The sequence below is a fragment of the Tasmannia lanceolata genome, unplaced genomic scaffold (assembly GCF_043159265.1).
Source record: "Tasmannia lanceolata isolate RefF3 unplaced genomic scaffold, GAP_Taslan_0.1 ptg000037l, whole genome shotgun sequence".
Classification (NCBI taxonomy): Eukaryota; Viridiplantae; Streptophyta; class Magnoliopsida; order Canellales; family Winteraceae; genus Tasmannia; species Tasmannia lanceolata.
In genome coordinates, this window is record NW_027518714.1 from 62,829,156 (window position 1) to 62,846,956 (window position 17,801).

General features: G+C 37.9%; 1 protein-coding gene across 2 annotated transcripts; it reads left to right on the forward strand.

Moving 5' to 3' along the window:
- The first annotated feature begins 3,821 nt into the window (after nt 1-3,821).
- Nucleotides 3,822-17,762, forward strand: LOC143861795 (Cysteine proteinases superfamily protein). 2 transcript variants are annotated; one of them, XM_077372725.1, is made up of 11 exons: nt 3,822-3,975; nt 4,306-4,350; nt 5,281-5,453; nt 12,102-12,175; nt 14,343-14,397; nt 14,527-14,601; nt 14,759-14,832; nt 14,948-14,996; nt 15,356-15,440; nt 17,316-17,372; nt 17,560-17,762. In XM_077372725.1, the coding sequence occupies exons 3-11, from the start codon at nt 5,289-5,291 to the stop codon at nt 17,604-17,606; spliced, it is 681 nt and encodes a 226-aa protein (XP_077228840.1). In that variant the 5' UTR covers nt 3,822-3,975; nt 4,306-4,350; nt 5,281-5,288; the 3' UTR covers nt 17,607-17,762. The 2 variants fall into 2 exon arrangements, with proteins under 2 accessions (XP_077228840.1, XP_077228839.1); XM_077372724.1 differs by lacking the exon at nt 3,822-3,975 and adding an exon at nt 3,986-4,208.
- The last annotated feature ends 39 nt before the right edge of the window (nt 17,763-17,801 follow it).

Here is a 17,801-nt window from a genome sequence, read left to right on the forward strand (position 1 = left end):
CAAGATCATAGCAATGATATCCTTTTTCTTGAATGACATAGCCTAAACACACACAAATGGCACTTCTCTTACCCAACTTATGTCGCTCTCGTGTAGAAAGAAGTACAAAACATGTGGATTCGAACACTCGAAGTTCATAGTAGTTAGGAATAGAGTGATAAAGACGTTCAAAAGGGGACATGCCAGCAGTGACAGATGAGGGAATTCGATTAATGAGATAGACTGAAGTTTTAACAGCTTCACCCCAGAAGTGACAAGGGACAGAAGATGAGAGAAGTGGTGTTCGAGCTGTCTCAATGACGTGACGATGTTTCCGTTCCGCCAGACCATTTTGTTCGGGTGTATCAGTACAAGATAATTGGAGAAGTGTACCTTCGTTTTTTTTAGAAATGCATGAAATGTAGTTGACATGTATTCTCCACCAGAGTTGAAACGAAAATTTTTAATGGATTTGGAAAACTGAGTTTTTACCATATTAGCAAATTCAATGTAAATATGTAAAAATTCAGAACAAGACTGCAACAGATAAAGTCAAGTATAACATGAATAGTCATCAATAAAAATAACATAATACTGACTCCCACCCATAGAAGAGACATTAGTGGGCCCCCAAACATCAGAGTGTTCTAAATCAAATGGAGATAAGGAAACAGAGGTACTTCTAGATAATGGCAATGCTGGTTATTTAGCCAGTTTACAATTTACGCAACATAATTCTTTTTCTACCTGTAATGGTCCTAACAAATTTTTATTGATCATGTAACGAAGACGTGGTGCAGAAACATGGCCCAGTCGAGAGTGCCATGACATGAAAGAGGATCCTGGAGTGGAGGCAGCTACAAAGCGAGGGACGGAGAGTGGGAGGAATATGAAGTGCATCCAGGCGAAATAATCGATCAGTTTTACTGCCTGTCCCAACTTGCTTCCTTGTCAAGTGATCCTGTACAATACAGCCAGAAGAGTAAAAGATGACATCAAAACTAGAATCGCATAGCTGGCCTACAGAGATTAAATTCATTGAGAGTTGAGGAACAAGTAGAAAATCAGACAAAGAAAGCATGGAAGAGGAAGTAATCGTCCCAATATGACTATCAGTAATAGTAGATCCATTTGCAGTATAAATAACATGAAAAGTAATCGGTCGAGGATTTTGGAATGAGTGCATATCATAGGACATATGATGAGAAGCACTAGAGTAAAAAAACCAATTATTTCAATAAATACCTGAAGGTACCGAGAGAGCAGAGACAGTGGGAGTGATATTACCAATCTGTGCGATAGCTTGTTGAATCATCTCCTGTACAATATCTGTTGTAAGTTGTCCATGAGTTGTAGAAGGATTAGATGGAGCCTTCTCAGATGAAGCCGTTGCGGCTAGACGAGTATCAGAAGTATTCGCAAAGCGAGTAATCCCCTTCTTTTTGTTGCGCATATTGTTATAGGTAGGTGAAGGACAATTCTTAACTATATGCCCAAATTCTTTGCAGTAGATGCATCTAACGACCAGAGTTGGATAATGGATCGAGCCTTATAGCTCTGATACCATGTGAGGAACCGAACAATGTAATGGAAGAACTTTATTCACAGTATGTATTGTGTATACATGATACAAATATTTATAGATAATACAAAGATCTCTAATCCCTTGATTGGGGGATTTCACACAAGAAGAATGGAAGCCTATAGATGATCAAGCTGTTCGAGGGTAAAAAGAAATCCACTTTCCATATTCTTTCCTAAAAAAGTGATGTAAGTAAAGGCCCCTTTATCGGTGATTTGTTGTACCTATTTTGCAATAATGTAAAATAATATTAATAGCTGAGGTCGGATGGATTTAGAAAATTCAAATTCAACATTCGACATGTGAGAGAAATTAAGAAATGCAAGGCCTGAGAACCACAACAAGGATCAAGAAAAATGTTTTATGTTAAAAAAATAATTAGTATGTTGAAATTCATACATGTAAGTAACATGTATATGAGATCCATGTACCCATGACATGTTTTCAGGCCCATGGGAAATATTCCGTGTCAATGATCCTTACCCGTCAATTAGAAGTGGATTATTTTTATAAGGCATGGAACCAGTCATTTCTCTGTAGTTACATGATGACAAACAAGATCAATGGTATATATCAGCAGCTACGCTCTATGATACTCTTATCATTTATCACTCACTAGAGAGATTGAAATTATTCATGTCAGATTCATAATTTTAAAACTTGTCAAGACAACTAGAAACTCGTTCGAGTTGACTCATAAAGGGGACTTTGAGCATGACGAGTAAAAACTCTATTGGTGACTTTTAACAAGGAGAGAAATGACACTAAACCCTCTCACAAGCACAACTTTGCATTATGATGTAAGAATATCTCTTAAATATACACTCACTGATTGGAAAATCTTCTCAAGTTTTTATCGGGTTAGACATCATTTGAGTGCAATCGACTTGACCTATATGTTCGAGTTGAGTCAAGTTTCCGAGTTTGTTTGTTTTTTTTTAATCTAACTTTCCATCCAATTTCATTCCCTATATATTTTTATGGCACAAAGTAAACTCTTCAGCTGCAAAATCCTTTGTTTCTATACGTTAGTTTGCAATCTGATAAATCCGGCGAGGCACTCCAGGAGTGAGATTAAGTGGCAGAGATAGCTTAATCAAGGGTGTTTTCCTTTAAGCCCAACCAAGATAGGGAATGTAAACTTGACATGAAACAGAAAGAAAGGAATGGGTTCTCTGCCCTTTATCTCCTGGTGATTTGTCTACAGGGACATCTACAAGACATGCTATTGGACCTTTCCATCAATCATTGATAGTTATAGTTGCTGAAAGGGGGACTTGTGGAAAGCTTCCATAGAATCACATAACAGGTGCCAACGAGCCGATCGAATCCATCTCTGTTTAAGTCACTGTCCACTAGAATCCAAATCAGAGTGCATCTAAATTAGAGTATTCTTCGAATCCAAATCACATTTGGTAGAGATATTATATTGGGACCCACATTAATTGAAATATGACTCAAATTAAGTTGTAAATTAGTGGATGCTTTCTTTTTGGTAGGTAAGCTGGGTTTGGCGGATATAGAGTAACAAGTCTCAGGACTATCCAATGTTAAAAAAGCTAATTAAAGGGGAGGGATAATGAGAAGAGGAATGTTGTGCCCCTCACTGCGGCAGTCATCTTTAGACAAGTAGTCGGCCATCGAGTTAGCTAAATTAGTTGATGTTGATGCTGCCAAATGGAGTTGGGGGAGCTTTTGCACATTTGCATTAATTCATGAACATGACTGACTATTAGGGCTGCAACTCGGGTCGGGCGGGTCGGGTTTTGGAGAACCCAACCCTACCCGAGAAATATCTCGGGTCGGGTCGGGTCGGGTCGGGTCGAAAATAAGTTAAAGCAGGTCACCTTTGTACCTTTAAGAGGGGGATGAACCTCTTATTCAAGAGGTCACTTCCTATCATTTTCTCGAGCCTAATTCATAAGGGGGTTGAGTTGGAATGAGAGAGGATGTTTCATTGATTAATCAACTATCCTAACCCTAGATCTGAGAAGGGACTTCACATTATAGAAAGCTCTACAGATCAGAAGGCTAGGATCATCGTATTGGCCGATAAAATGAACGGTTTGGATCATCCTAATAAGTGGGCCCTAGTGTACTTTTTGAAAAATACTGGACTTCACACGTGCATACAACATAAAATCTTCTTCATCTATATGTAGCTTAGTACATGTGGCGGAATTGAGAGAGATGTTTGGAACGAGATAGTGACATAAGCGTGTTTCTTTGTATCTTTGTTGTTGAGAAGTAAAAAACAAATCGGGAAATTGGTAAGGTGGGACACCAATCTCCTCTCTCCTCTTCACAAGTCCACGGAGGTTCTCCTTTCCGTTTACCTTATCTGTTTGCACGTGTGAAGACCCACCTGCACACGAGATCGACACGGGAAATCTGAAATCTCGGTTCTATTTTTGGTTGGTAACTCAGATCTTATGTCACCTGACTCACCTCCTCCAGTCGCTAAATTCCAGCGAAACGGTCAATTCAAATATGTTTCCAAAACAACAAATCCCCCTCACACTTTCTGAACGAGCCTCGTTTTTTGGTTCTTCTCCAAAACTTGGTTTAACGTCTGTTATTTTAATCTGAACGATACCTGTCTTACTTATCTTCCCTCTCACGAGTCTTCGAAGATAAGCTATTTGAGGTTGGGGAATCGATTTCTAGGGTTCTTGATTTCTGCTTAGAGCTTTCTTCTCTCTTCTAAAGCGTTTGTGTTTTTAACTTTTTATTTCTTCGTGCAGATCGAGTTCGTTTTCTTGACTCATTCAACCCGTCCCCGCTAACCGGTATGTTATTTTTTTTTTTTTTTTTTTTTTTTTGGGCTTTGTTTGTCTTCGTTTTCTTTTTTCTTTTTAATTTACTAAGGATTTTTTTTTCTTTTTTTCATATCGAGTCAATTGTCCATTAGGATAGATATCAGCAATAGAGCTATTGAGATTTGCAATTTGGGAGGTTTTAGGAGATTTAGGTTTTTTTTTTTTTTTTTTTTTCTTTCTTAAATTTAAATTTCAGGATTTTTTTTATGTTAAAACGGATTGCAGTCTGGGAAGCGTTTGACATGATTATCACGATTGGTTATTTTTGTTTTCGGTCATTGACATTTGAAGAATTGTTCGTAAATTGGCATGAAATTTGGAAAATTTATGTATGTTTTTCTGTTTCGTCATGGTAGTGTTTATGCTGTATTTTTGAAAGATATTCGTGGAGAAAGCTGGAACTTTCGCTTTGAGTTCATTAGTAGACTGAACTGGGTTTATGGTTTAAGGTTTAGGATTGTCTCTTTCATTTTGAATCCATTGTGGTGGCATTACAAGAATGCACACCAGGAGTATTAGAATGCATGATCGAGTTATTTACACGTCTAATTTTGAGTTTTTGTGTTGGTGTTCTTTGAAAGATCTGTTTTAGAATTAGGGTTGTTGGTTGTCTCTTTAGTTACACATTTGTTGCTTATCTTTGCTGACATGTACTTGGTTAGAAGCTGGTTTGATTTGTTACTACTCTCTGTTATATTGGGTTGTATCTTGTTAGCCGAAAGTGGGTTTGACTGGGTATTGTCCATTACATACTGAACTTTGACACTTCTCAATGCTCTCTGATGGGGCTGGCCAAAAACTGCATAGGAGCATATGTGGATAAGTTCTTACGACTTTATGTCACCTGTAATCGTTTGCTTGAAATTTTATAAAAGCCTAAAGTAGTGACTTTGCTGCTAGGCTGCACAATGTCAGATAGAACTCAAAGCATAGCCGGCTGTTCTAGCTCTACATCCCTAAGAAGTCAACAAGGTATTGAAGATGACAGGATGATTGCGGTTGTACTATCGGAAGAGTTTGCTAAATTAGATGGTGCAATAGCTAAACGGGTTTCTCATTTGTCATCCATTCCTGTAAGTTATCTGATCTTTCTTAACAGATTGATGTCTACACTATAACACACACACACACACACACACACGAACAAAATGAATGACATACTTTGATGGAGACTGGTGATGGTAAATTTTAGTTATGCCCTTGTCGCATTTCCAACAAGAAAGCTAGAGATATCAGTTCTATCAATTTATGTACAATGACTTGTTGACTCTTAGTAGCGAAATTGTTATGATTTGTTTTTAGAAGCTTTTAGTTAGTGCTTCGCACGCCGTAATGGAATGCAGCCATTTAGGTCTTGGATAGACCCACTTTGTGATTTTTGTTCTTATGCGTGTTTTTCATCATTCAAAAAAAATATGGCTTCATGTTCAAGGCCTTTATCGGTGGCCATACTAACTTTCTTAAGGCTTAGGCTCTCATCTCCCTCGCAATGACATTATGGTTTTGCTAGTCTGGCTTGGTTTGGGATGATTTAAAACCATAGTTTCCCACACAGTGTGACCAATTTATCCCTACTAGGTCTTTATTTTTGTGAGTCATACTCAAAACTAGGTTATTTGAAACGACAATCACACTTTTTCAAGTCAAATGTGTAGTTCATGTTTCAAAACCATCATGCCACACAATATGACCAAGTCTATGTTTACGAGCTATTGTTTGGTCCTATCCAGTTGATTTTTATTTAGTTTGTGGGAGTTCCCCTTCAAGAGATATTTTCGAGAATCATTTATCGATCATCATTGCTACAAGAATTTGATCTATAGGTAGAGCCAGATGGACAATGGTGGAGCTTGGACTTGATTATCCACTCTAGTACCATCATAAGAAAATGGGAATACCGAATACCCAAAATAAATGATTTCATTTACTGAACAAAATTTGTTGGCTTAGACAGATGGAGGGACTGGTGAAGTAACTGGATAACTGGCAAAAGGGGATAGCTTGATGACTACCTACTCAGGTGTCTGTAAAGGTGATGCGGACCTAGGGTTCAAGGATCAATTTTTGGGAACTTTGGAGGACAAGAAATGATTTTTAATTCTGATTAATAGCAAATTGCATTCTCAAATTGAAATAAATAGCACATAATAATGAAAGCATCTAGAATTTTCATTAAGATATAAGGCGTTGGAATTAATTAATCGATAGAATTGTACTTATCCAAGAAAAGTTCCAACAATAGGTTCCAATCAAAAGGTAATCAACTAAGCAAAGAAATCAAATCTCAATAATAATCTATCAAAAAAATCAGCTCGGCTAATTAATGTCTAACAAAAGCCCAAAAGGAGTATAACAAGTATAAGGCTGATGAGGTTAATAGGTTTAGGGTATGAAGCAGGAAAAATAAGATGGTAAAGATTAGGGTTAATGTTGTGATGAAAAGTCAAGGGAGATGGCCGGATAAGAGAATCTGGATTCACAGTAAATCTGGAGTGTTTTTTGTAAAATCTTGCTATTCAAGTAGGATGGCCGGAGCTCCGGATGAATTAGTTGCAAAGGTGTGGACTGTTTCCTGCCCTCCAAGGGTGGCTTTTTTTGGATGGGCTGTTAGCCGGGGGAGAATTCAAACCATAGATTTTTTGCGAAGGAAAGGCATGATGTTGGTGAATCATTGCCCCCTGTGTCTTCAGGATGTCGAATCGATTGATCATCTTTTCATTCATTGTAAGTTCGCAAGGGTGATTTGGTGTCTGTTGTTGACTAGATTCGGTATTCTTTGGGTTATCCCAAATACTATTCTGCAGATTCTTCAATGTTGGGATTATGTGCCTTGGAAGAAAAAGGGGAAAGCTTTGTGGAGGATTTGTCTTTTGGCTATGTGGTGGGCGATATGGAAAGAAAGAAATGATCGAGTCTTTGTCGGTAAGGCAAAGTCAGCTTATGGGACCTTCCAAAGGATTGTAGCAATTTCGATTCAGTGGGCTAAAAACTCTTCTCTATTCTTTGGTACCTCTGCTTATGATTTGTGGGAGGGGTGGCTTATCGTTTGTTCAGAAGGTTCTTCCAAGCCAAAGATCGTTCAACGATGGTCTAATCCTCCCCCCGATTTCTTAAAACTTAATTTTGATGGAGCATGTTTTAGGAACCTTGGAATAGGGGGACGAGGTGGTCTTCTTAGAGATGATAAATGTTTAGTAATTTGGGCTTATTCAGGTCCGTGTGGTCTTTGTGATTCTAATGAGGCGGAAGTTAAAGCAGCTTATTCCGGAATCTTGCATCTGGAAGAAGGAATTTTGGACAAAGTGATTATAGAAGGAGATTCATCAAATGTTGTGAAATGGATTTCGGGATCTGCTCCACCTCCTTGGAGATTCCTCTCCTTGATTGAAGAGATCTCAAATAGACTTACGGGCTCGCTCGCCTCTTTTAGTCATGTAAGAAGATCTGCCAATGGTAAAGCAGATGGTCTGGCCAAATCGGGAGCGATCTAGTGTGGAGTGGTTTGATTTTATGCCTCCCTAGTTTCTCCGGTGTTTTTATTCTCTTTGTATTTTTTCTCTCCTTCTCCTTGTATTTTTGTGGATCTTCTCGTTTCCTTTTAATATACTACCATTTCAAAAAAAAAGAAGTCAAGGGAGATGTGACAAGAAAAGAAATAATAGATCTGTACTTGGGATGGCGTATTGGGCCTCAGGTGTCATCCTGATACATGTGATCTCCAAGAGGGGGAAGAGGGATAGCTAGAGTATAGATGTAAGGGATGATCTCAACCATGATAACACGAGAGAGAAGAATATGGAATCAAGATCAAGATTCAAAAAGAAGAAAGATAGGGGTAGAAATGGGAGCGTTTTAGGAACCCAACTGAGGGGGAGCTGTTTATGAACCCAATCGAGGGAGAACAGTTTATGAACTCAACTGAGGTAAAAGCAAGATGAAAGGGAGAAATGAATTTGAAAAGAGAAGAGACTAAAAAGTAAAAGAGGGAAGAAGAAAGAGGAGAGTGAGAGAAAAGAATTTAAGAAGGAAGATGGGGAGATATTTGCTGTAATGTGAGGAGAGAAGGGATCAGTGGAGAATGAGGGAAAGATGTAGTGAGGGGAAAGTAGAGAGAGGGGAGGAAAGGTAGACGGATGTGTGTGAGAAGGGGTCAGGGGGTCCGGGCTTGGTCCTGGACAACCACTTTGACACCCGAGTCAGATTCCAACTCAACCAGATAAATAAATTAACAAGATAATGGCGAGTGATTGAGAACGAGTGTGGGGTCCGGGGGATGGAGAATGTAGGTGTCAAGCACCTTTCCTCTTCCTTTCCAATGGTAAGGCTAAGCTTGTTGGGGTAATCCAAGTTGTTCCTCCATGGAGTAATCCTTTCTCTGGGTTTTTTGTTTCGTGTTCGGGAGATACGAGAGAATATCCTCTGTTTGCTGTGTATTATCATGTATATCTTTGTCTCTTTTTCATGTTTCCTTATAATTCAATTGCATCTAATCTTTTTATCTTTATGTGCCACGTGGACTCTCTTAATCATTTGAAGGAGAGCTTCAGATCCTATGACTGGGCGATGTGTTGGCTACCACAAGAGATTAGTAGCTTATTCGGCGGGTAAATTATGTGTGTTGATAATGGATAATGGTGATGATGAAGAATAATGAGAGATCTTTATGGATAAGCATGGGACACGTGGCACGATCCTACGGTTGCTCCATCTTGTACCCCATCATAATACCTCCCTACTCCTTTGGTCTATTGAGTGGACCAAGGGAGTAAGATTTTCTTATGCCATTGAATATGATATTCTCCATAATTACGAAAGCCTTGGAATGAGAAAGGACGGGGACGGATAGTCGGCTACATCCTCTTAGGCAGTTTTTTTTTTATGACGTAGGGTGTCTCCACCCCACCTTGTAGAGCAGGACTAATTCCCTCCGGATGCGCGCAATCACCCGTAAACCACCCGTAAATCATCCGTACATCCTCTTAGGGAGTTTCAAGGTCATTATGACACACCAGTTGCCCATCCTACCAGAAAATGCCACGTGTCGGGTGCGTTCTACCTTCTCTTCTCATGAGGGCTTATTTATACCAGAGGAAGGGAAGGCTTGAGTATCCCTTCAACGAACAGTCCTTTTCTTCCTTTTCTTTTACCTTTGAAAATGTCAAAGTCTTTCGGTGGTTCCTCCTCCAACAAAGGGAAAAGCCCCCGTGCTGGTGTGTGCGTGTTTGTTTGTTTGTTGTCTTTCAGATTTTCCCAAGATTGATGCTTTGGTGGGGTTTATGGATATTTGTATGGGCTTTGATGTGCCTCCCATATTTGACCATTCAGTTAAAAGAAAATAGTATTAAAAGGGCTTTGTGTGGATTTTAAGGATTTATCCGGTATGAAATAAGAATAAGAAACTATAAAAGATGGGTTTTAAAAGAATAAGTGAGCCATGGATAAAGGGGTAAGGTGGGCCTCATGTGGACATCCTCTGCATATAGGCTAAATAAAAAAATGCTAAGAAATCAAGCTTTCTGATTCCCCAAAAATTCTCAGTGGACAATTAAATAATAAAAGACTAGGTGAGTTAGTCCCATTGTCAAAACATGATAGTGCAAATATCAGTAGCCTAAATCAAATAAAAGTCTATATAAAGGAAAATAACATATGTCCAATAGTCCAATAGAAAAAACTAAATCTAACAGTTGGGATGAGGGTTACCATTTCAAAAAAAACAGTTGGGATGAGGGTTGGTTCACATCAAAAGGTCATGCCCCTACGGATATCTGAACAACATTTGTTGGATTAGTTTTTTTTGTTTCTGTTTTTTCGTTCATTTACATTTTTCATATTCGATCAGGGTCTAAAATTTTTTATGAGCAACCTTCCAAGTTTGTTGAATATTTATTCTTTCATGTTGACATTTCTGATTGCAAGCATATCTCTGTTTGGATTCCTCAGGCCATACTTTTTTTTTTTTTTGGAATGGTATTCCTCTGGCCATACTGCAAGGCAAAATTAATTGTCAAGAGTGCATAACAAATGACAGTCAAGTTACTTATTTCTAAATAAGAAATATCAGATTTTTCATGGCTTCTTTATCTTCTTATTCTTTATGAATTGCGATATGGATTTTATTTTACTGCACTAAAGACTACGAATCTGTACTAGTTGAAATTTTTTGACCAATTGTTCCAAACAATGGAATGATGAGATTGTGGATTAGATATTCGAATTTTGTTGAGGCTTGCTTTTAACATATGTGAATGGTGGCCAGGTTGCATTGCTTCAGGCATACACTTGTGCCCTGCTTTGCTTGGTTATTGTCTTATTGATATGTTGATGGTTGAAATTATGAATTTTTATTCCTGTATGAATTTTGATTCCTAAAATTTTCGAATGGAATTGGATCTATGGCTATAGCAGTCTGAGTTTCAGCAATGTGCAGGAAATCAATTTAAAAGAAAAGAAGAAAATTTAGGCCAAGAAAGATAACAAAGATAAGATCTTAATTAGGGAAAGGATATATGGTAGAGATAGGTGTTAACTTCACACTAACAAGTCCAAAGTAATCACTCCAATGGATATAAGGCCTTGCACCGGAGGGGCTCAAGATATCACACTTTGAACAGGCTTCACACTCACGAATTCATGCACTTGTAAAAAAAAACTCTTCTTTTCATGTATTAGATTTCATCTCTTTCCTTACATTGAGAAGCGCTCTTGGTCAATATATAAAGATCTCAAGAAAGATTCCTCCAATCTTGCATAGGAAGGTGTCCTTTCCACTTGGAAACAAACCCCACGACCAATCCTGGCTGCCTCTTTTCTTTCTTAACTCCTAAATAAGACTCCTAATGGAAATAGAAACTCTTAAGTCTAGTAGGACCTATACTAGCTAAAATACATAAAAGACGATCCTAAAATTAGAAATCCCGAAATACAAACTAACTCTACTAGGATTCCTAAGCATAGATTGACTCTAGTGGAAAACAAATCCCATTAAGTTTACTCCTAATTAAAATTCTTATTAATTAACCTGACTCCTAAAAACTAAACCCAGCCTTGCGACATCATCAAGTGGGCCGTCCTTTACCTACGGAAACCCAAAAGAGAGAAAAACATTCCCTTTTGATAGTTTGACCCAAGTCAAACTTTTCAAATTTACAATTTAACACTTTCCCTCTCTTGTGGTTTTCTTCAAAGCAATTAAATGTTGGAGGTGTCTCATGGGCCCCACTTCCCTAAAGGATCCTGGAGTGATCTCTTGGGTTTGTCTTCCTCGAAGATGGTGTCCATCAGACTGCTTGTAACCCAAAGGGAGGAACTTCAAATGTTTACCATTAGAGGCTAGCGAGATCGAGAGTAAGACCGAGCAATGGACCGTACAAATGGGTTCTAACCACAACCTCACAAGTGACATAAGCCAGCCCTTAAGTTTAGGAAAATTATCAAACAGTAGATTTTTTTTTTTTGCACACATGGCACATTCTCATTGTTGGGCTTTCCCATTGGCCGTACTCTCGGTCACGATATCATTATAATGGCTTGCATTACATTGCTTTTAACAGAAATTTGTGCCCTGCATTGCCTTCTTGTTGACCTGTTACGGTTGAACAGTAAATTCTCATCTGCTTATCCATTTTATTACTGTACAATACTTGAAGGAGACTGCTTAGTGTTCTAAAGAAGGGAGGATTTAGAAATATTCACCTGTATTTAACCTTTGGAAATTTCAGCATGTTCCACGGATAAATACATACATTCCCAACATAAATGATGCCGGTCTAGATCACCAGCGGTTGCTCCAGAGGTGTGTAGTTTTTTTTTGTTTAGTAATTCGATTGGAGACACTTCTGTGAAGATGATGATGCTATGCATGCATAATTAGTTTCTAGCTTCCAATGACTATCTCTTTTATCAACTTGCTTGTTAATTAGAATTTTAACTTTCCAATATTAGAATTTGAGCCTAAATCCTAAAACATGCACATATGGGTTACCTAGGCTTGCTCCCACTTTTGAGTCGTTAATCTTGGACCTAGAGCTTTGTTGATTTTCTGTCATGCAAAGACAGATTTATGCTCTATACATATTCACTGCCTTCTCAACATATTCAATGTCTTCCCTAAGTATGTTACTTTTCCAACCGATCTATGAAGAGCTGTCACCTACATTTATGAATGGTCTTCACATTAGCTAATTGGTCTCTGTGGATTCATGAATTGGTATCCTTCATGAGGTAAGCTGGGGTTTGTTAAGTCCCCTGCCTGTTTATTAATAGACTGTGTAAAAGTTCCTGTTTCACGAAAATTGTGTGTTATTGTTTCCTGCCAAAAATACGATGAATTTACACTAGTGGAGCATCTACCACGATGGGATCTGGGGCGTGATTAATTCTAATATTCGGTTAATTAAAAAAACAAAAGCATATGCTCGCAAGTTGCACGGGTTTCTCTCCTCCCTTTCCCCTAGTGAAGACAACAAGTCATCATCTCTGCTTTGTCTGTCTTAACTGCCAGACAAGGTATTTTTCACAGCCAAAACAACACAAATGAAACTTCCAGAAATTACAAGATGTCATCCAAACAACTTAAAATTGCATCCTTATAAAATTAAAGATGTCACACATTCAATGTTAAACCCAATTCAAAGAATTTTTTTTCACTATTTTATGCTTTTTGTGAATTTAAAACTTTCAGCGAAAGAAAAATCAGTGCATCGAAACACCGCCTAACTTCAATATAAAAGAAAATCACATAACATGGCCTTTATTAGTCAAATCAAACAGCATTTCATGTAATAATTTCAAGATGAGATGTCTCGGTGGAGGGAATACAGGAGATTTTCTAAATTTCTAGAATAAATATGAACATATCCCCCAAAATTCTAGTCCCTCCAACATGGCGATGTCCATTGAGCAGCCTCGACTTGGAAAAAGACGTTTTCTCATTTCTGTTTCATTTTTTCCTTTTCTTTGTATGGGCTTGTTGACGTGAATGAGCTCCCCTCCTGCCCTTCTTTTCTTATTCTTCGATGGAGTGCAAGTATGCTATGGAAAAGACAATAAAAGCCATTTTTAGGGCATGCAGAAAAATATCATAGTTGAGCTTAGTGCTCTTTATATTTTCCTTTTTTATTCTCGTAGGCAGGCTTGTATAACAGAGCTTTGTGACCTTTCAGTTCTATGCCGACTCAAATTTTCTTGTGTCTATCTTGTTATCAAACTCGGATCCTTCGAAATGGGTGAAATACCCGATTCAACATGATACAAAGGATAAGGTGTTGGTGTATGTGTCGAATACGGCTGTTCCATATCCTCTTTTTTGGTTTTCTTTTCTTTGTTACACTTGGTTCGTTGGCTAATCTTTCATATATAGACTAAAGACAGAGGACCTTTTTATATTCCTCATCATAGAGGAAATGAGATTCCTAAGAATCCCAAGCTATAAATGCTTGCTATTCTTTTTATATTCTGCTATTCTTTTTATATTCCTCAACATAAAGAAAATGAGAATCCTAAGCTAGAGAGAGGGAGAGTTCCCTGAGAAAGGATGTCTTAATTTGTATGAGGTTAGTGTGATTTTCAAAATTAAAACCGTTGTTGGTAGTATTTTAACATTTTCCTGAAGGATCCTATTCCACACCCACATAAGGGATCCTCACCGTATCCATATTCTAAGATTTTGGAATTTGGAGGGTGCCCTCCGATCCTTGCACTCATATACTCGTTTTCAGGTAACATAGCTATCAAGTGTCGATGCAAGCATTTTCTTGTCTTTGTAGCAACTGCCATTTTTTGAGCATAAAATGAGTAGATGCAGACATCATACAGTATTTTGCACATAAGCATGCTTTTTACGCTGTGCATATACTATTTTACATTCATATACTATTAATTTGAAGTCGACTGCATACATTTTCTGTTGATCTATAACTGATGTAATATTTGATTATTTTTCTTTCCTCATTCTCTGCTAGGCTAAATGTTTATGGCTTATATGAAGTAAAAGTTTCTGGAGATGGCAATTGTCAGGTCTGTTCATCTGTCAAAGAACTTAGTAGATTACAGAGGCTACAAATTGTATTACTCATCTTTGGAACCACGCAACTGATATAGCAATTTATCCATCGGAGCTTTAGTAATTAGTTTCCCTTTCTGCAGTTCCGGGCACTTTCAGAACAAATGTACAAGTCACCAGAGCATCACAAGCATGTCAGGAAAGAGATTGTAAAACAGGTATTTATTGATGATGGCATCAGAGAACTTCTTTTTGCTTGGTGTTATAAAGGCATAACAAGGTCTAGGCTCTGAGATTTTTCTTCTCTTTTTTATATAGATGTGAGCTTATCTTTTATCTATACTTGAAAGGGTAATTTTAATTTTCATATTTCAGCTTAAAGACTTCCGTTATTTGTACGAAGGTTATGTCCCCATGAAGTACAAAAGCTACTACAAGAAAATGGCGAAGTAGGTTACCTTCTTGATTGTCATTATTTGGATCTCCCGTTGAGCATGTTGGTGTGATATGTTTTTTGTGAGGATAGAAGCCTGTGTTATTTTGGACTAATCCGGTATTATACAGATTTGGTGAATGGGGAGATCATCTAACATTACAAGCAGCAGCTGATAAGGTGCATTATTTTTTGTTCTAAAATCATTTTCTTCTTATGAATAAATTTGATATTCAATGCTTTATGTTTTCCTTGGTATCTGCACCCATGTTAAAAAACTTGTTGATTGACTGAAACTTATCCGATTCAACTTGGTTTGGCTGAGCTTTTAATACAGAGTCCCCAACTGGTGGTGCCGATTTTCTTTTATAAGCTCAGCAAGTTATCATTGATTTGGCTCAGTTGAACTCAGATCAACACACTGATTATCTCTCATCTTTGAGTTTTTGAATATTGATTCTAAGTATAGTTATGGATGATTTAGAATTTCATTCTTCTTCCTAACATCATGAATTCTAATTCGGCTTGTTCATCTGCAGTTCGGGGCTAAAATATGTCTTCTAACGTCTTTTAGAGACACCTGCTTTGTTGAAATTATTCCACTACACCAGGCTCCTCAGAGAGGTAAGGCCCCTAATTATAGTTGTCCCTGTTACTTTCTTTTTGAAAAGGTAATGGATATCTTTATTATAAAGCCGCAGAAATACAAGTGATGCGGGGGGATGAAACTTCCACCTACACAATAGTTGTCCCTGTTAATCATCCATGGAGCTTATTAGATTGACAACATCTAAAATCTGGATACTGCTTTTTTCACTCAAACCATTTTGCTTCATCTTTTGGTGTCTACACTGCTACGCTAACATTTCTTGATGGTATATGTAACTGTATTTGGTATCCTCTGAATGATTAGAAATTATTGAAAAGTTAAATGCAAAGCTGCATTGAACAAGTACAAACGTGTATGTTCATTACATAAGGTCATGGATCCTTCATAATTCATCCCAAAAGGTTGATCCCATGAGCCGCTGCATGAATCTTTCACTCCGCACTCCTATTTGGGAATCTCATGGTTATACACTTGAAGCTCTAAAGTGGCTTATTTCTTCTTATTGTCACTCGCACGTCTTGTTGCATCTAGCAACTAAGGCTGTGTTCTTCAACACTTTGCATTCTTTTTTCTCTGGCATGGGCAAAATGGGTGGAACAAAATCTTGAGGAGCAACTCCGCGTCATTTCGAAAAAACAGTGCCACAAGCGGCAGTTCACGGGAGATTTGGAGAAACAGGCAGAATGGGCTGGGGTTGTGTACCGCCATTCTCTGCAGATTTTCGGTTTTTTCATTCTCTGTGTTTGAAAAAAGTGCAGAAGCACTCGGGAGAAGATTTAACAGGAGTCTCTTTCATCGCCTTGTTCAGACAGTTTACAAAGGTTTCATTAAAGAATAATAAACCCCATCAAATTCCTCATTATTAAACATACGTTTATCTCACTGAATTGATCCTGTAATCTTTAGTAGCACATGCCATGTCTCCATTTAGTTCTTTTTGAACTATTTCCACTGAAGGTTAGATAGAATTAAAATTGAAGACATCTGTAAAAAGGTGGGGGTGGTCCCAATTGAGGAAAGGATGAGAGAGCACCGCTTAAGATGGTTTGGGCATATCCAACGTAGGCCTTTGAATGCTCTAGTGAGAAGTGACTCATGCCAAGTTGATGGAGTAAAAAGAGGAATGGGCAGACCGAAATCAACTTGGTTAGAAACAGTGAGGAAAGACTTGATTGCTAGCAACATAACAGAGAACACGACCTTGGATAGGAGAGAATGTGGATGAACCCAACTAGTGTCAGGATTAGACTTAGTCAATTTGAGCCGCATAGATTCTTTCACCTTCTCCATGAAAATTTTCTAAAGGATTCATTAGCCGACCCCAACTAGTTTGGGACAAAGGCTTAGTTGAGTTGAACTGTTTCCACTGAAGCTTAGGTGCTCCCAAAAAGAGAACGCAACCTATTTGAGAAGCTCATCTTTGTTCATTTGACGTCCAAGGACCCTAGGGCAATCTTTTGCTGCCTTAAGGGTAGCTAGGAGATGGCTACTGACTGAGAAATTCAGGTCTTTCTTCATCCAAATCATTTATAGTAGGGTTTTCAAAAAATCCTAACTCCGACTCGAGTCTCAGTCTCCATTAGGGCCTGTGTCCAAGTCTGATTCCTAACTTGGTGAATAACTAGTGCAAGCTTTTCAATTTTGTAAGCCTCTATTGTACTTCCCATTTTACTGTTGTACTCATGTATTTCAAGTACATGGTCGTGTTATCTTGGATTGTTATGTACACCGACTTACCTCACAACCATGTCTTGATTGATTCACCCCTGCCAGATTTCCCTGTTCTTGAATGAATTTTTAATACATGAGACAGGAATACAGCATTGCATATTTTCATAGTGTTTGTATGAATCTCATCGTATTATAACTTGAATATTTTTTTGATACAGAGCTTTGGTTGAGTTTCTGGTCTGAAGTACACTATAATTCACTTTATGACATCCGAGGTTAGTTCTGATCTGAGTCCTGTGTTTTAGATTGTGTCTCCGCTAATGTTTACAGATTAGTGATGAGTAGTTATATATCCGGTTACAGCTTCTATTTCCTTTAAAATGTTTCTACTAATTTTACAGATTTCTGATAAGTAGTGATATATTATAGCTCTAAGAAATTGTTGCTTGGCCTGTTTTGCAGATGCTCCGGTTCAGCACAAGCCCAGAAAAAAACACTGGTTGTTTTAGGGGTTGATCGAAATTGGTGTTGCATTTTGGAGCTCAGGAGGAGGCTTACATTTTTGCATATGTTTATATCATGATTTATTTTTTCATTTTTTCTTATTGAGACCGTTATTTGTGTCACCTATTTATAACATTAATTTCTTTGGAAATTGTTTCGTATCTTCTGGTTTATTCCTACTAAACACGAAATTCCTTGAG